Genomic DNA, 27,820 nt, shown 5'->3' with positions numbered 1-27,820 from the left:
AAGCTCCTCCCTGCTTTTGTCATACACAACAGTTTTCCACCCAACTTATGAAAATATGTGTAAGTGGATATCCCCCGGTTCTTGAATGTGTAGTATAGTTTGAATAACTATACGAAGCGTGCAAGAAGAACATGTTGCATGTCATTTCACCCAGAGACAGCAAGCAGTTAACATTGGTAATGTGCAATTATCCAATTATCTTTATTTAAAAAAACATGATTACAGTCTGTACATGGTACATTGTCATAAACTTATGATGAAAGTTTTAAGAATGATTAATTTATCATTACGACGATCTTAATAGTTTCATGCGTGGGTCGTAAATATTGTCCTAATCAGCTTTGAAGAAGGTTACCAATGTGTTTGGTGTCGAGTAGGTAAGAGTATTGTCCCATAACGTGCCACGAGCTCCTCATGGATATCATTTGGATCATTCTGGAAAACCATGAAACATATGGTTGCAGGTTGCTCTATTGATAAAGTCATTTTTCACATTTCAGGGAACTCCGATTTGAACGGCTGCTCTAATAACTAGGTGGGGTGCTGCTACTTAAATCGTGTCACTCGTTTTGGGAAAGTAACATATCCATAAGACATTATTACGTCACGGTATACGTGCTCCAGTCATGTTTAAAATTTGAATTTGAGTTTCTTCGTTGCCTTCTAAGCTAGATATCTATATCTATAAAGAATATATTTACAGTCTCTACATGGGACATTGTGATGAACTTGGGATTAAGGTTTTAAAAATGATAAATTTATCATCATCAGGATTCCAATATGTTCATTCGTGGGAAGTAAACGCTTTCCCAACGCTTTCCCAACGAGCTTTGAAAGAGAGTTCTTCTTCTTTCTCCTTTTCTTCTTCTTCTTCTTCTTCTTCTTCTTCTTCTTCTTTTCCAAGGAAAGTGCTACAGTTGCCCATGTCTTCAGTTTGGAGTAGGCAAAAGTATTGTCCTGCAATATTTCCACCAGCTTCTCATGGATATAATTTGGTTTCTTACGGAGCCCCATGAAACAGATGGCTACAGGTTGCTCATCGACATCCATTATATGAGTCATTTGTTAAAGTCTTGGGTACTCCGATTTGAACGGCTGCCCTTAAAACTTATCGAGGTGCTGCTGAACTTCAGTCTTTCACCTGTAATGGAAAATATCAAATATTCAAGATCAAATGATAAAGTTCTGTTTGTTTAAAGTAGTGCTTGCATTTCCATAATTTTATTAAACGAATTCGTTTTCACTGGCTGCCTGCCGTAGCAACTAACGGAACTAACAAAAGGCTTAACTCCGTTTCGTTGACAATCAGCCGTAGATGAAAGACGTCATGCATGGCTGATTGCAATAAAACGGAGTTAAGTCTTTTTTCAATTTAGCTTGTTGTTACGGCAGGCAGCCAGTGAAAACGTATTCGTTTAATAAAATTATGGAAATGCGAGCACTACTTTAAACAAACAGAACTTTGTTATTCCTAGCTCATTTTTCCTGACTGAGGTGTCATATGAAAGGGCAGAAACTCAATTTTCTAGAAATGGGATTTTCTCTTTGAAATTACCCCAAATTAATTTCCGGTTTCCTCTCTTCAAATTCATTTTAATCACTCATGCGTGAAATACACATTACATGAGTTGCATCAAATGAAAGAAGAGGATCTTAGTATTCCAAATATGTGTCATTTATCAATTATAATTGTTATTTAGGTATGATGAAACATCGATCATTCTCGGTTCCTTTTTTGTTGGGACATACTGTATATACGCATTTACTTTATCTGTGCAATACTATCACTGTTGTAATGTCATATTTTGCATGTTTGTTAAATATATATATATATATATATTATGTTTAATACATGTATAGGTCTATATGTTTGTTAGGGTTTAATGTACACCTAGCATTAAAGGCCCGGTAACACATAGACGACGCACGGCCCGAGCATTGAACATCTGTAAAGGCCCGGTCACACAGAGGGGATGCATGGGGAACGCACGGCCAGCGCATTGGAATTTTGCGATTTTGTCCAGTGCGTTGTCGTTCGCTAGGCGTGCGTCATCATTCGTTACTCGTTCGTCGAGCGCGCCGGACCCACGCTATGCATTCGTCGTCATTCGCTGTGTGCGTCGGGATTTTTTGAGCATGCTCAAAAGTGTGCGCGGAACTCGACGCATGAATGTACACGCCAAAGGCACGCCAGACATGCGCGAAGCGCGCTAGACCAGCGACAGACAAACGCGGAGCACACGCCCTGTATACGCACAGCGCGCTAGCTACACGATGCGCATTTTGTGTCAGCTAGCTATCTTTTCCAAAATCGTGACAAAAGTTAGGGACTCAGCCTTTTTCAATTTCCAATGCGCGGGCCGTGCGTCGTCCATGTGTGACCACCTCCGTTCAGAACGCGGTGCACGCGTAGACCATTCGTCCAGCGCGCTAGCAACACGCTGTGCATTCGTGGAAGTTGTTATCATGTGCGCTCTGTGTATGGTCTGTATGCGCACTGTATGCGCCATGTATGCGCTCAGCGCACTAGCAACACGCTATGCATTTGGACAAAAGTTGGGCGCACGACAACGCACTGGCCAAAATTGCAAATTTCCAATGCACTGGCCGTACGTTCCCCTTGCGTCCCCTTTGTGTGACCGGGCCATACAGGTCGTGTGCCCGACTTTTGTGAGGATTTGATAGAAGCTAACGAGCTGACACCGAATGTGTAGCGTGTTGATAGCGTGCTGCGCGCATACAGGGTGTATGCTCCACGTATGTCTGGCGTTGGTCTAGCGCGCACTGCGCGGGTCTCGCGTCCGTCTGGCGTGTACATTCAAGCGTCGAGCTCCGCCCACTTTTGAGCAGGCTCAGAAAATCCCGACGCACACAGTGAATGACGACGAATGCATAGCGTTGGCCCAGCGTTGGTCCAGCGCACTCGACGAATAAGTAACGCATGATGTAGTATTAGTAGTATTTATTTCCGTTTACAAATATAATAACAATGTATAAGATTCGGTGGTTTACCCACATTCAGCTTACCCGACATAGGAAAGCTGGTCTTCCATGGGGTCCGGAACAATCACATAAACAAAACAGAACATAAATACATATCTGAACAACAGTACACACATTTTGAGGAAAAAAGAAGAAGAACAAAAGAAAAAAAAATCATTTCATACGAAACAAGTAATCATAACAAGATAAGGAGGGGGACCATGTGCTACTGTAACAGGTCTGCAATCTTAGATCTGAATGTATTAACACTAGGGGACGATTTGATATGAGGAGGAAGTGTGTTTTAGGCCTTTGCGTTTCTATACTTGAATGATCTTTTAAGGTAATTTGTTCTCGGTTTGGTTAATTTTATTTGAGCTTCAATTTGGGAAGGGTAGGAATGGGTTCTCAACTCAAAATCATTTCTTAAATACTTAGATGATGACGAACACCTAGCGAACGAAATTGCAAATTTCCAAAGCGCTGGCCGTGCGCCTATGCAAATAGGGGACGCATGGGCATTGAAAATGTGCATTTTTTGCCAGTGCGTTGTCGTGCGTTAGGTGTGCGTCATCCTTCGTTACTCGTTCGTCGAGTGCGCTGGACCAACGCTGGACCAACAATATGCATTCGTCGTCATTCGCTGTGTGCGGTTAGATTTTTTGAGCGTGCTCAAACATGTGCGTGGAGCTCGACGCATGAATGTAAACGCCAAAAGAACGCCAGACATGCGCGGAGCGCGCTAGACCAACGCCAGACATACACGGAGCACACGCCCTGTAAACGCGCAGCGCGCTAGCAACACGCTATGCATTCGGTGTAAGCTCGCTAGCTTCTCCCAATATCTGACAAATTTCGGGCTCACGACTTTCATACTGCCGGTGAAATTCACTCGCTCTGGCGAGCCCTGGCCGGAAGTGAAGAATAATTGCGCAATCGCAATGTGGAAATTCAGTGAGAAAGAAACAACATTTGCGCGATGCGATAAACAAAAATCCATTGTACTTCTTTTACATTGTTAGTAGCCGGTTTTAAATATTTTTTTGTTCACTATTTGGTCTAATAAATAAATAATATTTAATAAACATTTTATCATATGTAAAAATATATATTAATGTTGGTTTTTTACAAAGCTTAACATTAATGTAAAATACAAAACTGGTTACGAAAAAACGCTCTTACACTGCGACATTTGATCATTTCCATCGGTGTTTTAAACGCTGTTTTCTCCCGAACCCACTCACAGTGGCAGTTTCATCGGTGTCACAGGATAGAAAGAGAATTTATCCTGCTCTTGAGCAGGAGAATGTAATCGCCTATTTCTCTTCCTTTCATTGGCTATTTCTCCTCTGTAGCATGCATAGTGGCCGTTTCATCGGATGCGTCCGGATACATCCGATGAAAATCAGGCCAGTTTGAAAGGGGTATCATAAAAGTATAATAATACGTTTCGATATGTATATACTTGTAGAATTATGAGAGAAATCAGTATTTAAAGTGACAAATTTATTTCATTTTTTTTTAAATGGGATGCACATGTATGTTTACAATCATTTCAATATCTTGATTGCAAATAGTTGTTAATTTTGAGCGCTTGTGTGTACTATTGAAATGTATAAATCTAATCCACTCCATTCTGGAGGAAAATTAGGAGAGCATGATTCGCTTCGACCCTTATACATGATTTCGTTAAATCAGAAGTATTACAAATCAAGATAAATATACTTTTGAAATTATTATTGACTGTATGTGAACCAATTTATTTAAATTGTAACCTCATGACTTTCCACACCGGACTATCGATTAAGATTACACATGGTATCACGAAACCATGATCTATTTTTTAAAAGTTTTTTTTCAAATAAATAGGTATTATCAATACTATTATCATATCATCGAAACAAAGAGGACCTTGTGTGTCTGTTTCAGTATCGTATACATTCGGAACAATATATTATTTCTGACATGACTTTTGACCCAATAGTTCTTTTAAACGTCATTCCATTATTTAAATTTTGTTTCAATTGGTTTCTGCTCAGCCAGCCGAATAACATTACTATGACAGGCTTTGTATAGAAATAAATGCCTGAATTGTGAACAATTGAAATTCCTAGCTGCGAAAAAAACATTGAAACATAAAAAACACGATTTAACAATTAGTTGAACGGTGCTCGTTTTAGTGAGTTTCATTGTGTCAACGAGGCAAACGATTAGGGTGCCTAAATGTCCATTTGCCAGATATTATGCAGGATAAGTATACACATATGCTCTGCTTTGAAGTACATATGTCAGAGGCTTATATTTTAATGTATTTCGATACATTTAGATAAACGCCAATGCATAAAAGGCTACGAATCGTATGCCAGTGAATGAAAATTGATCTTTCGGCTGGCTTGTATAAAGCTGACTGTTGATTTAATTTCTCATTTCAATAAAAAGAGTGAACAAAATGCAGCACATAGGAGGAAAGCAACTGAGAAAATAGTAAGATAAATATAACTTTCAAATTGTTAACCTCAGAGTGAAGAAAAAAGTTAAATAAACATTAAAGTATAAATCAAACTGACCAAATTAAATTGAAATACTAATCATAAAATATTTCAAAAAAGTTTAGTTGATTTAGACTTATAACACATGCGTTTGTTTAGCTTGGTTTCAGTAGAATGAATTCATGGTCGGGCTATGTACTCATAAACGAAACTCGTAGTTGTTGACAGATCGAAAGAACAACATTTTTTATGCTTTCAATTTATTATTTCGTTAGCCACCTTTACTAAAGGTTGAAACAGAGTCCGAATCATGTCTTGTCTGCAAGGACTGCATATTCGAGAAACCATATATTAACTATTGATTTATACGAGTGATCTTATGTTGCGATAGATCGGTCGATTCAAGATCCAATATCCATGATCGTCCACCTGACATTCTGTCTGAACTTAAAATTCAAGGATAAGGTTGTGTTTCAATTTGAGAATATATAATATGACTAATCAATATGTAATATGGCTAAATAAATACACATATTATTGACAAACATACAGTATAATGAGTAATTTTTATTCGATGGAAGAATTTTAAAAGAAGAAAATAATAACCAATCATAGTAATCATTATGCTGTTTTAAATTTAATTTACAGCATTAAACGATACTCCGTTGGCAAAATGAGTGACAACACTGAAGACGTTTTCGACGATATTTTGGAAAAGATAGCTGGGGATCTCTACGGGGATCTAGTCGTCGCTAATTTAGGAAAGAAACTAGGATTTAAACCTGCAGCTTGCGGTCGGTTCAATGATGAAAACGCGCGACAAGGGGGCTCACACATGGGCACTCTGAATATGCTTCGAAAATGGCGTCAAGGGCAAATAAAGAGTGAGCAAAGGGAAAATCTGAAAGCTGCCCTGGACAAAGCTGGCCATAAAGAAATGGCGGATGAATACTTGTCTGCTAATGATGTGGGTAAGTACAATTTTGAAGTGCCATTTAAACAATTTTGTTAATGCATAATTACTTTTGTATTGTTAGAGATTGAGAATAAAATCGCAATTGTACACTGTCAGAAATCAGTGATGACTGGATTCAACTTATGGTCAATGCCAACCGTTACGTAATTACGCTTCCGGAGAATTTTCAATTTTTAATATTATGAACTAAAACGAGATCCTTATATATATTGAGGTTTCGTATCAAACATTCGTGAAATCTAGGAAACAGTAATTGCATACACTTTGTTACGGATTGCACAGAACTTCCATTTTTGGTCATTCTTTAACAAAGCTATTGCAAATAAAATATCTTATAATTCTTTTGAAAGGAAATTTTGCTGTTGTGAGATATTTTCATTGAACTTGATTTATAATATCGTTAATTTGTACATGTTTATTTAACTGTCTATAATTTGTCTTATTTCAAAATTGAAAATTTTCTGAAAATGTCATTTCGTAGCGCTTGGAAATGACCTGATATATTGAATGTTCGTTGGCAGCATAATTCACATTCATTTCAAAGTCCTGTTCAGTACGGGTTTCATATATCGCAGGCAACTCGATCTATGCCAGATAAGTCTTCGTAGATACATGGTTTCTCTCTGATAACATACACCAGGTTCCCTATCAGGAAAAGTTTAACTTGCGTCCATTTAGTCTCAATCTCCACATTTATAGCGCTGAGAGACTTCTGTGGAAAGCGTTTTATAAGCACAGTTGTATTAGCATTATTATTATTATTTGGCATAACCCCGTACTTATTCTGTATTGACCTTCAAGATTTTTGAAAGACTGAATGTAATACCATTAAAATACTCACATAGTATGCAAATTCAATTCTGCGATGTAAAAATTAATACATCCTCTTAGGTTCTGTTTTGAACATATTCCAAATATTTGTTAAGATAAAAGTTCAATAACATCGAAAGCTGAAACAACAGTGATACCCAGTTGAATAATGAAGAGGGCCAAGTTCGTTCTTCTTATGAAGTAATGAAAGAATGAACATTTAGCTAATATTACACTCCCCTTGATCAACTCTTAAAATGAAAAGGAAACATTGCGTCGGGAAGGTACTAGCTACCTAAGTGAATCCTGATTTCTACTACTTTTTTTTTTATTGTAAGAGCAACAAGCAAGTCACGCATCGGCTGCTTCAACGGTGCAAGGTGCAAGCTCCCAGTCTTCCCAGGGGTATGTATTATTAAAAAAAAATCAAATACAATCTACTATGACTGTTTCTAAAATGCTATGGAGTAGTGTCCACGGCTCCTTAATAACTTTCCGGTATTGCCTTATTGATTATCATAGGATATATATCATGTATGGTATAACGTCTTATTGATGATTTCAAATGTTGACGAAGTCTTAGTATTGTTTTCTAAACATATCTCGAGATTCTCCAAATTCACAGTATGTTTCAAACACCCATACGGGGTCGGTACAGCACAAAGCACAGCTAAAGCACATTGTTGTGAATGGTGTACTAACCAACTCTTTAACCTACTCACATTTAAAACTTGATTTAAAACGTTGAGTCGCTTAGATGATGAAAGTGTAACGAATTACATACTTAGTTTGTACAATAAATCTAGCTTTTAAATGCATTTGTCGATATAGAAGTGACTCACTTTCAAATTTGAACTGCATCATCGGTTCTTTACAATTCTGTTTCAGCTGTCAAAAGAAGGCTAATTGTACTACTACTACTTCTTCTAATACTACTATTAAAAACGAAATCATTTTCAAAGAAAAATTATGACGTGATTTTTTGGTAATATACGAATGAAACGGCAAGACTCATAAGTCGATGGGGGTAAAGTCCGTAAAGTACTGGTATGATGTCAACCATTTTAAACAGTTGTTCAAACTGATTTTTTTCCTTTCTTATACAAAATATTTCCAAAACGAAAGAAATGGCCTTTAACTTTCAGACCCAGAACGCTCAAATGTAATGCCCACGAAGATAAAACAGAAATACATTGATTTTGTAGAATCTTAAAGGTATTACAAAGTTTTGGTATGGGGTCATGGATTTGGTTCAGATTAACATATGGAAGCATATGCGTTCCTACAATATTCATTGATCGTTGTCGCGGTTGTAATCGAGTCTAAAGTTATGAAATTATAAATAATAAACTCTTTATGTCGTATAGCTTCCTCTCATGGTCAAGATATTAATGTACCTATGAAACAATGTTTCTTGAATAAAATAGACCAATTTCCTATTTTCGTTTGGAAATTATATATCACAACAACATATTCTGAGATTTTCATGGTCGCAGCTACCATTGTACGGCCATTTATCAAAATTTACCGGGAGCACCGGTAAATTGTTATATTTAATATTTCTCGAAAACAGAAGTGTTTTAGGGGCTAATTTTTTTAGTGCTTATAATACATCCACAGGGGCATCCAAATTTACCAAAATTGTAAAGATTCACTATCCACTCAATATTTAAAATTTCCCAAAACTTTGTATTACCTTTAATAACTACTAACAAAAGGCACAGTAATTAAGGGCAACTTCTCAGTGTAAAGTAGTGTTTTCGAAGTCCCGACCAACAATGTTTGTTCCTCGGTAATTGAAATCGTTTCCATTTATACAGTGCGTCCCAGAAAAAACGAAACCGAGAAGTTTCGATGTTCTATCATAACTTAATCACAACTATAATTGGAAAGCTTAGAGTCTCCTCTTTCATGTGATGCTACTCAGATAATGCATATTTCACGCATGAGTGATTAAAATCAATTTGAAGGAAGGAAACCAAAAAGACATTTGGCGGGCGGTATCTGAATTTCGAAGGAAAATTCACATTTCTAGAAAGTTGAGTTTCTGCCCTTTCATATGACACCTCAATCAGGAAAAATGAGCGAGGAATGACAAAATTCTGTTTGTTTAAAGTAGTGCTTGCATTTCCATAATTTTATTAAACGAATTCGTTTTCACTGGCAGCCTGCTGTATCAATAAACGAAATTAACAAAAGACTTAACTCCGTTTCGTTGACAATCAGCCGTAGACGAGAGTCTTCATGCATGGCTGATTGTCAACGAAACGGAGTTAAGTCTTTTGTCAAATCTGCTTTTTGCTACGGCAGGCACCCAGTAAAAACGAATTCGTTTGTTAAAATTATGAAAATGTAAGGGCTACTTTAAACAAACAGAACTTTGTTATTCCTGGCTTATTTTTCTTGATTGAGGTATCATATGAAAGAGCAGAAAAAGAAATTTCTAGAAATATGAATTTTTCTTTGAAATTCAGATACCGCCCGCCAAATTACTTTTTGGTTTCCTTTCTTCAAATTGCTTTTAATCACTTATGCGTAAAATATGCATTACGTGAGTAGCATCAACTAAAAGAAGAGACTCTAAGCTTTCCAAATATGTATCATTCATTAATTATGGTTGTGATTAAGTTATGATAAAACATCGATACTTCTCGGTTTCGTTTTTTTTGGGACGCACTGTATACTAAGTCGTCTTAAATCATACAACTATCCAAGACCGAGATAAGGAGCCTTTGTACAATATGAAATATATTCTAAATATATGACATAAACGCCATCAAGTGATAATTCTTGAAATTGTCCCCTTGGCAAAATCGAAGAAAACAATACCTCATGGAAAAGCTATTGAAGGGAGAAAATGGAAAACCTTTGGGATGTAATTGTAGATATTTACCGAAAAGAACACGAAATTGTTAGAAGCCATAAGCAACCTGAAAAGCACAAAAGATATTCCTTAATAGAATACCAAATATTAAATAAAATCATTCAATTATCCACGAAGGGTTAAGAAATATTAAATACCAACAATATTAGTTGAATAGATATATGCCATTTCCCCTCATTATTGTGTTGGCATGAGAGACGATATAATAACAAACATGTGTAATATGTAGGTATGTAAAATCAATGAATGTCTTCCATTAGACTAACTTAACTGAAAGTCCTTTTGCCATTTTGTCTTTCTGTCTCTTACACACACACGTACACACATACTTCATTACAAAATATGCAATGAACTGATATTGAAACAATCAGAGAGGAAGGCCACGATGAAGGTACGTGCGTAACGTCTGATACACATTTATATTGTCTTTCATTAAATTTTTGAAACATGAGTTTGCCAATCATTTCGAAGACGTTGTCAAAAAAACAATCGCGAAGGTCTCTTATTTGTCGCTGGCTTTACAAATGGACTTGAGTTCAGAATTTCTAAATTTAAAGGGAATGGACTGAGGTATGAAAATTTGAGCTCGGCATTTGATTATTTATTATATAGTTCAGAAACATCTCGATGTCGTCATAATGACGCGACCCGAATTGGCGCTCGCACAGAATGCCAGTGATTTCGATAAGTATACATATGTATATGCGTCAAACATGATGATGATGACTTCTTGTATAGCGAAGATATCCGTCTTTTCTAGGAGATATTGTCGTTTGCTCCAAATAGTTTCACCCATCAAACTTTCTTACTTAGTGTGTACAATTGAGATTAAACACATTTTCCATAGTAGTTCTTAGCATTCATATACAAGTATACTCCTTTTCCAATTCACAGTTGAGCCTGACGGGAAAGGTTACTACAAGCAGACGATGAAGCAAGCCATCCCTTCTCAAGAGCAGCTGGATGAAAAAGAGGTTTCTGAAAAATATATCCTTACATTGTATGAAACTAAATTGAACAAATATAATTTATAACGTTAAAATTCACTCTGTTTTACGAAAATGTAATAACCATAATTGAATGTAGTCATGAATTAAAAAGTTCATTTCATAATGACCAATGAGATTGATTTTTTTTTATTTACAGAATGGTGGCAACTGTTAAAGCCCCACTGCAATATTTATAGCTACTTGCACCCTCTGTATAGCAAACAATACCTAATTGGTGCCTGTTGGTCCCCATGATCCCTTTTTTCTTATGTTAATTCGGAGCTGATTTGATTAGATAACGACCTGTCAGTGACCTTGCCGGGAAGTGTAATCCCCCCTGACCAAACTAGTACAGATGGGCTTTAAGCGACTAAGTGCACAATAGGCGTCTCATGAATCAGTGACCCATCCAAGCGTGCTTAGTCGAGGTTTAAACGGGAACTATTGTTAGTGTGATTTGATCAGCCTTGGACTTGTTAGAATCCCTAGAAACTTTGTAGCAATTATAACAACACCATTCGCTGAAAATCGATCCAAGTAAAATGAAATTAGTTGAACATAAATTTTCATATATGTATAATAGTGATAGATACATTTAAAAATATTTCTCCCAAATTCAGAATTACAAAATGGATGTTTCCACAAAGGGTCACATGTTCATTTTAAACATGAGTAAAGACAGAACGGGATCAGAAGTTGACGTTCGAAATATTGTGCACGTGTTCGGGGAAATAGGTTTCGAGATTGAAACCCATTCGGATTTGACTGCTGAGGTAAGAGCGTGCATGTTGTTCAGTGGCGGATCCAGGGGGGGGGGGGCACAGGGGGCACGTGCCTCTCGGCCCAAAAAAGTGTTGAAATCAGCCCAAAGTTCGCCAAAAATGTACAAAAAACAGGGACGTGCCCCCCCCCCCCCCCACTGAGCGAATTTGCGGTCCAACTATATAGGCAATAATGGAAATTTATCAAATATATTCAATGGTTAGGCTTTGTCCTGCATAAATCGATTGGTTTATTAAAAAAATGTAAGTAAATAACATTTTCGAGTAGATAGACTCTGCGTTTGAGGTTAGACAGGTCGAATTTTGACTTTAAACTATTTAGCACTAGATAAAATAAGTACCTAACTCACAGCGCCAAAAATATGCTCATGATCCAATTCTTTATTTTATAACCACAGTGACAATACTTAATATTTATGTATGTCATTTTATAAAAAAAATGTTTCAAGGTCTGTGTCCTTTCTGCTCTGTTTCGTTCAAACCTGTTATTTATAATATTAATGATACACATAGCCGTGACAAACCCACATTGATAAAATATATGAATACATTCAAATAAATCATATATGAATACATTCAAATAAATCATATATGAATACATTCAAATAAATCATATATGAATAAATTTAAATAAATCATATATGAATAAATTCAAATAAATCATATATGTATATATGTATATACCGTACATATGTGTGTGTGTATATAATAAGTGGTTAGGATGTTGGGAATGTTGGTGCTGGTGCGTGTTTGTAGGTCAGAAAGTATTTAGCATTAGGCTGTTTTGATTAATTTTAAACTACCATGACTACCGCTTTTTCATTTTCTTCATGATGATTATGCAGCAACTTAAAGAAAAGCTAGGGATGTTCATGAAGTCTCCTTGCCATAACGGCATGTGCTCTGCTGTGTTCATGCTCATGGGACATGGCAACGAGACAGGGATTGAATGCAAGCATAAACAAATAGTATCTTTGGAGATCATCATGAAACAGATTCGTGGGATAAATTCCATGATTGGAAAGCCCAAGATGATTTTCTTCCAATGTTGCCGTGGAGGTAGGTTTCCTAGTCTTTAGCTTTATTTATATTCTAGCACAAGTTCCCCCCCCCCTCTCTCTCTCTCTCTTTCTCTCTTTCTCTTACTAGGTGCAAATATTTATCAAATCATACGATCATGGCATTTGTACAACGTTTTGTTTCTATAACCTTTACCAGGAGCTTCATTTCCGGGTCTTTCAATTATCTCTCCGCAAGCAAATTTTATAGACTATCTAGCCATACCACTCTTCTTCTTCTCCTTTTTCTTTTTCGAGCCCTATTTCAATTGATTTTTCCTGTCAGGGCAAGGGTCTCCGAGCCTCGTTTCCGTATCAAGTGTCCCATCAATCTCATCTTCCGAATCCGTGCCTCACATATAATTTTTGTTTAAAAAGGCCTACTAATTCGTATCCAATTCCGTAAGCATATACATATCATCGCTAATAATCATGGGTTCTTTTTACTTCAACACTATAACGACATGGATTTACATGAGAGGTTCATGATGAAACAGAGAGGTTTTAAAGGCCAGTAGTGTATTCTTTATTCGAAAACCTCGTTAAAATAAAGAAGACATTTATGTGTTGTGCTAAATAAACGGACCCTGTTCAAATAATTGTTTGTGCCGATTTCCCACCCGTCCTCATCCATCAAACGGGATTTTTTTTGTTGTTGTGTGTGTGTAGAGCAACAAAAAATGATGTATTACCAGGGTGCTGGTTCCCATTATCAATAGGGACTTTTAGATTTGCGTGGACTAATACGTGTGACGTCCATTCACGGCAGTGCATTAACAGGACGTCGATCGTAGCATAGACCTATTGTCTTCGTGCGAATCTAAAAGTCCCTAATATCAGTCCATAAGCTACGCAGCCCGCGTGTGCATGCAATAACACATACCGCTGTCTTTTCAGTTTTTTTTTTTTCTTCTAACGGGTAAATGCATGGCAACTGCGCGCAACAAAGAATCTGCACGTTTTCATTGAGATCTGGGTTATAAGATACAGAAATTTGAAAAGTGTTACCCTTTACGTCATCACTTTAAAAAATAACCGCCGTGGTATTTCAGCGTCATAAAGTGAACGAGCCCTCAGCGTTAAAAAAGTGTGTAACTTATGGTACCGCCATCATATGTGAATCATCTTCAAATGATCGCAAACATTCGTAGTCTTTCCATCATAAGATTTTTCCCTATTCCTTTGTTATACCTACACAGAAGGCACAGGAAAAATGGAAGAAACGGATCAGGTTGAGACCGATGAGGCAATAGCAGCCAAATCCGACGTTCTCATGGTCCATGCTACAACATACGGTAAGATTTTGATGATAATATTAAAAAAATAAAAAAGACCATAATGAAAATGATAATCATAGTATTATGATAAAAATAGAAATACAAAAAATGATAATAATAATATTAACAATAATTATAGTAACAATAATAATATAATGATTATGAAAAAGAAATAGTAGTAGTAGTAGTAGTAGTAGTAATTGTAGTTGTTGTTATCGTTTTACTAGTAGTAGTGGTATTTTCTAATTTTGTCATTACATATAATGTTGTTATTATTAAAACAAAAGATAAGGAAAGTATTTGGCATCTGTAAACAGAACGTTAACATTCAGGTCAGCCTTGTGATTCCGTTCCGCTTATGCATTTATCTGGAAAAGGAAAGTAGTTAAGGGTTTCTTTATACGTGCCTTACACCAACACGCACAATATCATAAACAGCTAAAAACTTCTACTGATTTTTGCAGGAAACAAAGCCTATAGAGACAGAGGCAAGGGTTCGTGGTTCATTCAGAAGCTATGTGAGGAACTCCTTGCGAATGCACATGCCAGTGATTTGTCTACCATGTTAGATCGGGTAAGCTTGTTCAAGTAGTGGAGTAAACGGGTAATGGACCAAGTCAAACGCAAACACACGCACACACGACCGCACACATGCATGCATGTGCCCATGCCCTGAGCCATACAGAAGATTTTTTTTTTAATCGTCTGTACGGCCGTGCATTATAGCTCAAGACATGGGCACAAAGAAGATTTTTTTTTTCTGTTGGGGACCGGGAGGAAAATTCAATTAATTATTGATAATTTATTGCATTTTCTTATTATTTTGTTATTTGTGGGAACTGCCCCCTACCCTAGCCCCCGCTGCGTATAGTCATGGTTCAGTGGCAAAGCAATGGCCTCGTAACTGTGAGGCCCCAACAACAACACCGTGTCGATGTGCTATATTAGTGCCCTTTTGTGGGGCATTGATCCTCATTACTGTCATTTATGACTTAAGGGCGTCTATTATCTAGATCTATTAGGAATAAATCATTGTCAAAATAATTCCATAAATTGGGGTAAAAAAAATATTCCAACTATATGAGCGACAGTGTAAATATATTCGCCTTCTTGTAATAATAGTTGTTAACTCATAGCATGCCATGACGCTGCAGGCACGCTACCGTTATAGTGCTTTGTACATGCGAGCAAACCATTGCTACGCTGCCATGTGCGTGAAAGGGCGCAAACGTAATAGCAGTTATTGTTCATGCTTATTGGACTGTGCTGTGTGTTTCGCACGCGCTATTGATAGAGCCATCGCGTTAATCAGATTATCTCCAAAACAACCTGGCACGGGGGATTAGGGGCTTTGCACAATAGGGATTGGCCTTGTGGCATGATTCAAACAATTTCAATATAACTTAATTTTTAACATGTATTAAATCTCCTTTTTGTGTAATTATGATTTGAAAAGAATTGTTTTTTACTATACTGTTTGTCATCATATGAAATATGGAAAACAATAAATTCAACTGGACTGAACTGATTAAAGTGGTGGTACAAGTTCGTAAGCAAGCCCTGTTGACAGGACTGATCTACTATTTGGGTTATACCCGATAATCAACATTGGTTCTGTTTGAATTATGTTTAGAATGAATTTAATTATTTTAATTGACTGATATATTTTGATTTATGATAAACATGCACTAATCATCCGCTTTCATAAAGTTCACCGATTCTTTTTTGTTTCTTCTCCAGGTAACGGAACAAGTTGGGAAGATGGGCTCTAAAAATAAAGGTCAATGTGTAGTGGTCACTAAACAAGGGATCAGGAAGAAGATATATTTTCTTCCTAAATACCCCCAGCAAAGAATGCAGATTCCAGCAGAAGAGTGTTGAATAAGGAAGGAATGTTTCACTTTTAAATTTTCTTGTTTGTATAAAAGCATGACATTTGGCATGTAGAAAGAGTTTTGATACTGCGTCCCTTTGTTGTTTAATACGGTGCCGCAAGATATTTTTTTTATTCGTAACCAATGGCATGAAATAATATTGTAGATTTAAATTGTGTCAAATTTGGGCAAGTCCTTTAGGTGCCCATTTATATCAATATTTTGTACATAAAAATATAATGAAAATACTGAACAGTAATAATGATAACGATAATAAATACTTAAAAGGCGCACCTATCTACTAACTTACTCAAGGCGCTATACAAAAAAAAATACATGAAATACACAAATCTCCCTCTAAAATTTTAACAGCATAATATCTTTAGCAACTCTGAGTAAATAAAACCGTTTTAACATGTTTCTGAAAGGTTTCTAGGCATTGAATGTTTCGAATAGCACTTGGGAGCTTGTTCCAGAAGACTGGTGCAAAATGCACAAATTCACGGCAACGAGTATTTTTATTTTCATTCTCGTCGGTCAAACTTGAAATATTTTAAATCAACTCAAGATGTGGCACAGAAGATCCAAATATCCCCCAAACTAAATAAAAAAAAAGAGAAAATGTCCACAATTTATGTATTTCCCTTGTATAGGGTTTATTTTAAAAATATTTTTTTTAAAGAAATGCACATTCAAAATTGCATCCAATTTGAATTCCTGCAGAATTGTTAAACAGGCTTTTGCATCGGATATTGTTTGCGTTTTTGCATTAAACATCGAAGGTGGTAGTAAAGAGTTAACATGCTGAAGGAGTATGGCTGTACTGTATCTTCTTTGATCGTTGCTTCCGATATCGCATTTCATTCGAATGTTAAAATATTAGGATGTTAAGGATGTACCTTCAACGCATTGTTTTTTTTAATATAGCCGAGGAGGTAAAAAACAAGAAAATGCTGTGCTAAGATATGTATTTGTTTGGAATATGATTATTGCATACTTTAGAATAAAAACATATACAAAATAAGTTTTTTGATATGCTTCATCATGATAATCAGGTATTTCGTTCATCTATAGTTCTACAGTGAGAAATATTATATTTTACACTGACCTGTGTTGTAACCTAAGATGTATAGCATACAGATTTCTATCTTTATACTAAGATATAATCATCAATACTCAGTGTAAACTTTTCAAGCAAATAGCCACATCTCAAATCAGACCGAGGCCATTTATTATGTGACGACCGTCTTCAAATATTATGAAGCATTATGTAATCTCCAAAAGAGTTACATTTAAGCCGTAAACAATTTGACCTCGTTGAGAATCTTGATGATAAGCAAATGGAATTAATGAATATAAAATACAATTGTTATTCCGTCTGCCATCGCATGGGCTATCACAACGTGAGCTTGTCATATAAAGTCGATTTCTAAATTGTGGTCTACAATTCAGAAAGTGAAATGAAAGATTAGAAAAGCTTATCTTCAACCGATAATTTCTTTTGGGCCTTTGGGCCCTTTATTTGTTGTCATATTGGGCACCTTTGTAACACATTTTGTTGATTTCAAGTACATGTTGTTTGACTGATCATGATTGGAACCATGTTAATCAAATTCATCAAATCAGTGTGTATCTGATATTTGAATAGGCCCTTTATTTACAAAAGAATGCCCAACCAAAGTGCTGGTTCGAATTCGTTGAGGTCCTGAAATGTTGTATAATAAGTAACATATTAAAACGAAAATAAAAAGTAAACTAGATTTGATGAACAAGGAAGGCTAAATACCCGATAGTACCTTTATTTTAGTGGCATAACGGCCCCAAGGTCAAGCTTCATGTCCTGAATAATTCAGTATCAAAACATTTATCTGCATGCCAGATTGAAAGTTTTCATCAAAAAAGTGCAAAGCAATATTAATTAACCATTTCGCCTGACTCGACTGTGCACAGAATTCCGAAAACAGAGGTCACTGCACCGATATTTTGATTGATTGGTCCATAATCTGATCAATATAACCATAACGCTTGGTGTAAAGCTCGTGAGAGATAGAGTAGTAAAGAGTAATTAGGAATGGAACATTGTAAACTATGTTTGTTGTTATAGTTTTATTCGGTACCACGTAACAAAGAGAAATCATTACAGGCCAAAATTGGTAATAATTGGGAAGAGTGGCTTTGGTTGGATGGAGATAAAATTGAATGGTCTGTTATACACACGAATAATTTCAAATGCACTATAGAAACGCAGTTAACGTCTTTTTTATTGTAAAATGTTTCAGAATGCCATAGCCCTAAACTCATGTTTATATAAGATTGGAAGAAGGTATAGTCTTTTGTGTTATTTCTGTCAGGAGCTTCCTAAAACCTTGATTAATTTGTTTTGGAAATGCACAGTAATTGCTCCAAGGTGGAAAAAGCTTGCAGATGATATTGATAATATGACGAAGGAGACAACATTGTACTTTAAGTTTTCTCATATATTTGGTATTGATATTGGTGGCAGGCATGATGTATGTATTAATTTGTTAATCCTGTGCCTCAAATTTTATATCATTCGCTGTAAATTTCATGAGGTAAAAATAAGTTTCAAGAGTTTCGTTTTTTTCCTCGAAAATGAAACAGAATTTTGAATATAAAATCAAGAGCAGAGAAGAAAGGTAAATTGAGCTCCCACTTTAGAAAATGATCGCTGTCTTTCTTGTAGAATTTCGATCTTCTGGCATTTAATAAATATATACTTCCTTATTGTCAATCAGGTTTTTCTATTGTTAATATTACTGTATTTCAGTGGATCATCTCCTTGACGAGTCGATTCCCGGTTTTCTTATATGATATGTAACCTTGATGCATGTCAGGGTGAGCCTTAACTGACTAGAGTGAGGCATTGTTTAAGGGTTGTGCTGTTTTATATTGTGTTATTTTATATTTTACCTTGTTCTGTATACATCCATTTACTGTATTATGTTATGTCGTTGAGTTTCTTTTCAATTAAAAAAAAAAAAAGTGAAACGCATCTCACGCTTATGTTCATCCAGGGATAACTCACATATCCCTAGTTCATCCCTATCGTATCTTGATATTCATATAGCGTAAAGACTAACGAAGTTAGTTTTTGTTTTTGATGTTGTTTGTTTTTATTAATAGAAATCGGTTTTAAATTGTAATAATCTTAGATGATTCACAATAAAATCGCTTGCTGTGGGTTGTCGTTTACATGTTCTAATATATGCTGTAAAATATATGCCTGTACATTTACTCCATACTATTGTTTACTCATTCTTATCTCGTTATCATACTCAAACTAGATAATGTTATAAACCTTACTGATAGGAAGAAATAAATAAATGTTATAGTACATGAAGCTCATCCTACGCTCTCTTTCTCTACTCTCTAGTGCTCGAATTATATAATAAATATCATGAATAATGTATAGTATATATCTCTTTTTTTCCCCCTCTCTCTATCCATCTTCCTATCCACCTATAAATCTATTTATATCTATCTACCTACATACCGTTGTCTTTTCCTCTCTCGTTCACCCCTCCCTCTATTTTTGTTTCTCCCTTTCTCTTTGAGCAGTAACATTTTTCATTTTTATTATATCTTTATTGGCTCATTCTAGTGTATGTGTATTCTGTTTTTTTTTTTGTATATTAAGTCAGTAGTTGAAACTTCACATAACAACCCCAACTTTACAGTAGGTTCACTTGTTTATGTTGATGATTTACAGAACAATCTTTCCTGTCGGTGATAACTGTGATTCAGGATTTATGATTACATATACTTAAATAAATGTTTTGTAAAATGTATTATGCTTTGATAATTTTGTAAGGAATATGAATGAAAGCAACCAGTCAATCAATTGATCCGATACCTCATTATTTGTTCGCTTTCTCTATTTCAGATGTTTACATACAACACTAATCATATTATTGTATTTGTCCCATCCCAGGTGCCGTTATCACACACTAGTCCATTAAAATAGAAAAGTTTTTAAATAGTTCCCGCTTTTTGTGTGTGTGTGAAAACCAACAGATCTCCGTGTTTAGTTTTAATGCACTTTGGTTAGATTTCATATTTACTACTGTCATTAGAAAGGAAAAAAGTAATGAATTCCTTATAAGACGCTAATATTATCTAACGAGTTCATAACCGATATCATTTTATTTGGTATTCTTCGTGTGAAATGGAAATGGCGATATTATTTCATTTTGTTACTCGGCCGTATTAAAGACGTTCTTCAGTTATGACCTCCTCCATAAAAAGTCATATCGTGCTCGTGGGATGTTAGCCTCGAGACTGTTGCCAGATTTACATCGTTAATTTAAAGAAGATGTGTGGTGTGAAAGTGTCTGATAGAAAGAACACAAATGAGGTAACGCAAAGGTTTGGTCTGGAAGAAACTGTGGTGGAAGTGGTCAAGAGATGTAAACTGTGTTGGAAAGGGAAGATAATGAACCCGTAAAAAGAGCATGGGATCTGAAAGAGGATACATGGGAAGGAAGACCCGAGGTCTCATGGAGAGAAATGAGGAGGATGTTCCAGTTAAGAAGAAGTGGATGGTGGGAACAAATTAACAACAGTATCTAAAGTGAAAAATGTCCTTCACTCATGCAAATGTGGATATACTAGTATTGTACAATAATTTTAGGAACTTTATTGCAAATTAATGTTAAATTTCTGGTGTTTGTGCGGACTATAGAAATATATTAATCAAAATTGCCTTCTATTGGAGGAAAATTTAGAGAAATGAATCAACTTACATTTTAAATGATTGCGTACAATGAGAAATATTACAAAAAGGAAATACACTTTTTGAAATGTTATTGTTATTTGTGAAGCAATTACTTTAAAATTGTAACCTCGTTACTTTCATCGCCAAACCCTTATTTCCTCTTCAAACGACAAACAAGTTTTCTCCCTTTTCTAACATAATATAATTATTATCATCATATTATTGAAGCAAAGAGGGCGTTGTGTATCTGTTTGATCTTATACATTTGGAACAATTTATTATATACAGTGCGTCCCAGAAAAAACGAAACCGAGAAGTATCGATGTTTTATCATAACTTAATCACAACCATAATTAATGAATGATACATATTTGGAAAGCTTAGAGTCTCCTCTTTCAGTTGCCGTAGCAAAAAGCAGATTTGACAAAAGACTTAACTCCGTTTCGTTGACAATCAGCCGTAGACGAGAGTCTTCATGCATGGCTGATTGTCAACGAAACGGAGTTAAGTCTTTTGTCAAATCTGCTTTTTGCTACGGCAGGCACCCAGTGAAAACGAATTCGTTTGTTAAAATTATGAAAATGTAAGGGCTACTTTAAACAAACAGAACTTTGTCATTCCTCGCTCATTTTTCCTGATTGAGGTGTCATATGAAAGGGCAGAAACTAAACTTTCTAGAAATGTGAATTTTTCTTCGAAATTCAGATACCGCCCGCCAAATGTCTTTTTGGTTTCCTTCCTTCAAATTGCTTTTAATCACTCATGCGTAAGATATGCATTATCTGAGTAGCATCACATAAAAGAAGAGACTCTAAGCTTTCCAAATATGGATCATTCATTAATTATAGTTGTGATTAAGTTATGATAGAACATCGATACTTCTCGGTTTCGTTTTTTCTGGGACGCACTGTATATAATGACCTTTGACCAAATAGTTCTTTCATTTGTCATTCCACAATTCAATTATTTTAAATTAATTTCAGCGCAGCCAGCCGAATAACAATACTCTTGAAAGGCTTTGAATACACATTGTGGCCTGAATGGTGAACAATAGATATTCAAAGCTGCGAAAATATTTGCCCAGCGGCTGAGAAAACATGAACACATAAAACACTGTTGTGTTTAACCCGTTGACTACTGAATTGTATAGGTCCCATAGGCTTAACACAGAACCACCATCCTCCCGTAAACAAAGGGTTAACAATGGTAAATGAACATTGCTCATTGTATTGCGTTTCGTTGTAGAAGAGTGAAAGACGTATCGGCTGCTCAAATATTGTTTTGCCAGATACTAAAAAGGATGGATATACAAATAAATTCCGCTTTTTTCAATACTTTGCTAGAGGTTTATATTCTAATGTATTTCAATACATTTGTGTAAACGCCAAATTATATAGGGCTAGTTGTTAGCCAGTAAATGAAATTAGATCTTCCGATTGGCATGTACAAATCTTGCTTTTAAATTTAGTTTCATTGTAATAGAAAAAGACGTACACAATTAATATAATGGGAGGAAGCTATCAAACTACGAAAATAGTATCTAAAACTGAAAATATTAACATTACAAACTGAGGGCTAGGTTTCAGTTATCAATTGAATGTTTCAACATAGGACTCCAGTATTCATAACAACTAGTTGACATGAAATAAGAACAAGTTATAGAAACATCCAAATACAAATCATACTGACATTACAAAATTAATGACGTAAATAATGTTTTAAGTCTGGCGAATTTCGGCTTATAACAAAGGCGTTTGTTTAGCTTGATTTCGGTGTAATGCATTTGAAGTTTGTTATAAAATAAAATAATTCAATCATTAAAAGAAAGGACAAATCCCAAACCGGGTCAACTTTGATTTCTTCTTCATTTCTTAATGATAATAGATCGTATTCAGTCAGCACGGCCAACCCGTACTATTTGAGTTACCGAAGATAAGCCCTCATTTATGACATGGATGTTATTGCTAAAGCAATTCTAATACCAAGTCCAAAATATCATGAAAGGAGAAATATATCTATATTTACACAACCATAACTAATGGCATAGCGTGACGATACGATTGGGTGGAGTGGGAGGGGGGGGGGGGCACAGGTTCTACTCGAAAAAAAAATGAAAAGGGTTTGTACTAGATCAAGGTTACTGATTTGGGGGCGGTGCCAAAATGGGTCCTCACGTCTCCTTTTCTCATCATATTCCCCTTCTTCCTTTCCCTTTATCACTTTTGTTTTATAATTTTTTAATTCCTTTTTCACCACTCGATGTGAGAGTGTAGGGAGGGGAAGGCGGATGCACGGCAGACGTGATTTTCTGAGAACAGGGATGAACAAAACCATTGAAGGGAATTAAAACATTCCTTGTTGACGATTCCTTTTAAATATTTGTTTGTGTATGTTTTGTCAAAACTGTCCAGAAGAAAGTGCGAAAATTCCTCCGAGTATTGATTAATGTAGCGAACTTAGGTAAGGTGCCTACCAATTTAATTATCAATATCTTGAACACATGTTTACAGTCTTTACATTGGACATTGTGATAAACTCATTAGATAGGTTTTGGGAATGATGAATTTATCATCATCACGATCTCAATATTTCCATTCGTGGGTCGTAAACGCTTTCTCAACCACCTTTGAAGAGAGTTGCCAATGTCTTTACTTTGGAGTAGGCAAGAGTATTGTCCCTTATTGCCACTAGCTCCTCATGGATATCATTAGGTTCTTTCCGGGGCACCATGAAATATATGACTGCACGTTGCTCAACGGTATCCATTGATATAAGTCTTTGTTTTAAGTCCCAGGTACTCCGTTTAGTACGGCTGCTCTAATAAATAAGTAAGTTGCTGCTGAACTTAAATCTTCTCACCTGTAATGAAAAAGCTGAAATATTCACAAGATATAATTACGTCACGGTACAGCTGTTTCATCAGGGTCGGGCTATGAAATTATTGAACGCCAATCAAAGTTGTAGACAGATCGAAACGATAAAATATTTGATTCATTGAAACAAAAATTTGGTATCCATCTTTACTAAAGGGTAAACACAGCCTAACCAAAATAGCTGGTGTGCAACGATGGCATATTCGAGAAATCGCGCATTGACAATATGTTGCGGCAGTTTCGTCGTTTCAAGATCATATCCATGATTTCCCACCTGATATTCTGTCTGAACTTTGAATTCACCTATAAGGTTGTCTATCAATGCATGTTCTTTATTCGCTTGAAATAAAAAAGTATATCAAACAAATCAATGTTATAAATATTGAGGTTATCTTTATCACAACGTCAATACAAACAAAAGGAGTTGAGTTATATTTGAAATATAGGCCTACAACACCTCCAAAGAGAGAAAAACAAATTACCAATGATAGTTTTACCATAACAAATTTGAAACAAAAACAATCTTATTGAAATATTCAACCCCCCCAATGCCCCAGACAAGAGGCAAGCGTATATGTGTATGCCACTGTGCATAACCAAGAAAAAGCACACATAATACTCATAAACACATACACATTCACTCCCACACACAAAAGCTTCGCTGTGTACAAAATATCCGTGCTCGAGGAACATATATCTCATTTCACCCAGAAGCAGCAGGCAGTTAACGTAGGTAAGTCGCTTATTCAGCTATTATATATTTAAAAAACATTTCTACAGTCTATAATGATAAATGTCTTAAGAATGACGAATTCATCATTATCGCGATCTCAGTATTTTCATTCGTGGATCGCAAATGCTTAACCAACTAGCTTTCACTCCTACACATACAAGCGGCTTGCATACAAATTACCAACATCAACAAATTGCAGTAAACTCATGAATGGCTATGCGACGTGGCCATGGTAACAGACACCTATAGACGAATCCGAAATCGCCCATCTCCAACGCTGGTAGCGTTACGTCCGTCCGCCATTGCTGGGGGTTTATCTGTATTCGAAACCACGCGTCGCCCGCCTACAACAGCCTACGTTCCCTACAATATACATTCGATTCACTTCTTATTAGATTCAATGTTAACATCTTGTAGATAAATTAAAGCGCTTTGGCATTAAGGGATTTCGTCAAAAGAAAGGATTTCTGGCTGATGGAGGTCACTCCTCCTTTCCTCCCCCCCCTCTCTCTCTCTCTCTCTCTCTCTCACACCCTCCCTCTCTCTCTCCTTAAACCTCCCGTCCTCACTTTCTCTTTCAATACACCTTAAAACTTCACTCAAAACTCACATCTTCCTTCAGACATTTAAATGCTAATTTTATTGGAGGGGCTCGCGCCTTTGAATGTTTTTTTAAAAAGATATATTGCGCCATACAAATGATATTCATCATCATCATCATCATCATCATACGTATCTCAGCTATACAAATGTATGCATACCATTTCATATGTATATATTTTGATATTTCATGACATAGTGTGCCTATTGCTCCCTTTTGAATAACAATATAACGTAATGGCCAATGTCTTTTTCAATCGGAATGAAAGGGGGAATTTTTGTATTCTAATTGTATAAAAAAGATTTGAATAATAAATGAAAATCACCCCATTACTGTTAAGATAACATTTTGTTTAAGTTATCCCATTCATCATATCAATCCCTACTGTTGAATGTAGGAAGCTTACATAGCCATCTAGGCATACATGAGTATGTCTTAAGAATGATGAATTCATCATTATTGCGATCTCAATATTTTCAATGGGTCGCAAATGCTTTACCAACTGGCTTTTACTCCTACTCATACAAGCTCCCTTGCGTTTAAAATACCAAAATTAACAAATTGTACTAAATTTATGAATGGCTATGCGAAGTGGCAATAATAACAGACACTTATAGACGAATCCGAAATCGCCCATCTCCAACGCTGGTAGCGTTATGTCCGTACGCCATTGCTGGGGGTTTCCCTGTATTCAAAACCACGCGTCGCCCGCCTACAACAGCCTACGTTCCCTACAATATCCATTCGATTCACTCGTTATTAGCTTCAACGTTAACATGTTTCACTTCCCCATTTTCCTACGAGCATTGATTAGTTCGTTAATTTATTCTTGGAAGGAATTTGTAGACAATTCCTTACCACGTTTCCCAGTTATTTGACATTGAATACTAAAAACAATATCTTATGTTTGAAGCAGAGTACGATGAAAACAGTTACCGAAGGTGTATAGCCCCTTAGACCAACCCATGGCCTTGTATGCATAAACCTGGATAACAGAGATAGGTTCCCTCTTGCGCGCCAGCCCTATTGTACATTGGACTCAATTAGTCCTGTACAGACGGAGAAAATTTACTCGAGGGTGACATTAAAGGAAACCAAAACCTTCATACTAAGTTACTTTTATTGTAAAGTTTAAAAGATTTGAATAAAATCAGTGAAAATTTGAACAAAATCGGGCAAGGAATAAGGAAGTAAGAGCTTTTTGAAATGACTAGTCACTAGAGGGCGCCTTTTGTACATCAAATTTCACAATTTTTTTTTGTTTTCTTCGTATTTATTTGTGTTCTTGGTCCGACTTCATAACATGTAAAGTAGAACATTATTTTGCATTCAATATCTTGCTTTCGGGGGAGTACATTATCTCAATCACAAGAAAGAAGGAAAAACATGAAATTTGATGTACAAAAGGCATGGAGAGTTATCCACAGATGATGTCATCAAATTGAATACCGCCCTCTACTGACTAGTTATTTCCAAAAGCTCTTACTTCCTTATTCCTTGCCCGATTTTGTTCAAATTTTCACTGAAAGTTTTCAAATATCTTAAACTTTACAATAAAAGTAACTTAGTATAAAGGTTTTGGTTTCCTTTAAGAGTTAGTCGAGGTAAATATGGCGGGGAATATAACGGGCCAAGGATGCCACTACATCTATATAACTATACCAGTGGCGAAATCAGCCCACGTCGAAGCTTTCACGTTTCATTAAAGTATTAGAGAGAAAGAAGACGATTCGTTGTACTGTTTTTTCTTTATTTATCGTTGTCTAAATTCAGTTTGCCCCCTTTTGCGCGAAGCTTTGAAATTAGCATTTTTTTTTTAGAGAAAGAAGACGATTCGTTGAACTGTCTTCGAATCTTAATCCTTGTCTGAATTCAGATTCCCCCCCCCCCCTCTCGCGCGACACAGTGAACCCGACAAAGCAACATTATTATCTATGCTTTTTTTTCTTGCCACCTCGACTTGGTGACTCTACCCAACATCCCCCTTCTCTCTCTTACTCCCACCCCTCTTCTCTCAGGCTCTCACCCTTCTCTCTCTCTCTCTCCTCTCTTTCTTCCCCTTTTCTTTTTTATCTTCTTTTTTTTCCCTTTTCTTTCTATTCTTTCTTTTCCTCTCTTTCCTCTTCTTTCTTTTTCTTATCCTCTTTCTTTCTTCTTTTCTCTTCTCTTCTCTTTCCTTTCTTTCCTTTTGTTCCTTTTCTTTTCCTGTTCTTTGTTTTCTTTTCTTTCCCATTCCCTCTCATTTCCCCCTTCCATCTGTTCTCATTTTCCCGACAGCAGCGCAATTTCACCGACTATATCCTGACAGTTGGGGGGGGGGGGGGGCGTCGCACGCCCACCCCCCCCCCCCTTTAGCGAGGCCGTGGTTGTTATCCCACTAGTCAAAATTGTCGAATAGCAATTCCTCATGCTCCGCACCTCTCTTCTGTCGTTGTTTAATTCTCTTCCTCATATTTTCCTTTCTCCATTAACTCACAAAAAAATCTCTCTTTCCCCCTTTCCCCCCTTTTTTGTTTGTTTGTTGGTTCTTTTTGTGTTTTTTTGGGGGGGGGGGGGGGGGCTACACGCCTGACACGAGGGACCCCCATTTTATGCTCACTACAAAATAGCGCCCCCCCCCCCCCCACTGCCCTTTTCCGGTAAAAAAAAATACATGTTCTTATAATATCATCCCCCTTTCTTTCTTTTCCTTTCTCATTATTCCCCCTTTTCTCTTCTCTTCCGGTTGTAACCGACGTTCCATTCTAATGTTCTGAA

At 36.3% G+C, this 27,820-nt stretch overlaps 1 protein-coding gene across 1 annotated transcript; it reads left to right on the top strand.

Moving 5' to 3' along the window:
* Window positions 1-6,122: 6,122 nt before the first annotated feature.
* On the top strand, window positions 6,123-17,869 carry LOC587023 (caspase-3). The gene is made up of 9 exons (XM_786779.4): window positions 6,123-6,442; window positions 7,596-7,662; window positions 10,513-10,532; window positions 11,036-11,115; window positions 11,751-11,903; window positions 12,758-12,971; window positions 14,170-14,265; window positions 14,712-14,821; window positions 15,988-17,869. The coding sequence occupies exons 1-9, from the start codon at window positions 6,145-6,147 to the stop codon at window positions 16,126-16,128; spliced, it is 1,179 nt and encodes a 392-aa protein (XP_791872.3). The 5' UTR covers window positions 6,123-6,144; the 3' UTR covers window positions 16,129-17,869.
* The last annotated feature ends 9,951 nt before the right edge of the window (window positions 17,870-27,820 follow it).

Source organism: Strongylocentrotus purpuratus, unplaced genomic scaffold (genome assembly GCF_000002235.5).
Source record: "Strongylocentrotus purpuratus isolate Spur 01 unplaced genomic scaffold, Spur_5.0 spur5_scaffold_1, whole genome shotgun sequence".
Classification (NCBI taxonomy): Eukaryota; Metazoa; Echinodermata; class Echinoidea; order Camarodonta; family Strongylocentrotidae; genus Strongylocentrotus; species Strongylocentrotus purpuratus.
The sequence above is the reverse complement of the archived record's forward strand: the minus strand, read 5'-3'. Positions and strand labels throughout refer to the sequence as shown.

Bases quoted from the DNA above. Each gene is read 5' to 3' on its own strand.
- LOC587023 (XM_786779.4), top strand. From the start codon at position 6,145: ATGAGTGACAACACTGAAGACGTTTTCGACGATATTTTGGAAAAGATA. The intron at 6,443-7,595 runs GTAAGTACAATT...TTTTATTGTAAG, and splicing joins CTTGTCTGCTAATGATGTGG to AGCAACAAGCAAGTCACGCA. The intron at 14,822-15,987 runs GTAAGCTTGTTC...TTTCTTCTCCAG, and splicing joins TGTCTACCATGTTAGATCGG to GTAACGGAACAAGTTGGGAA.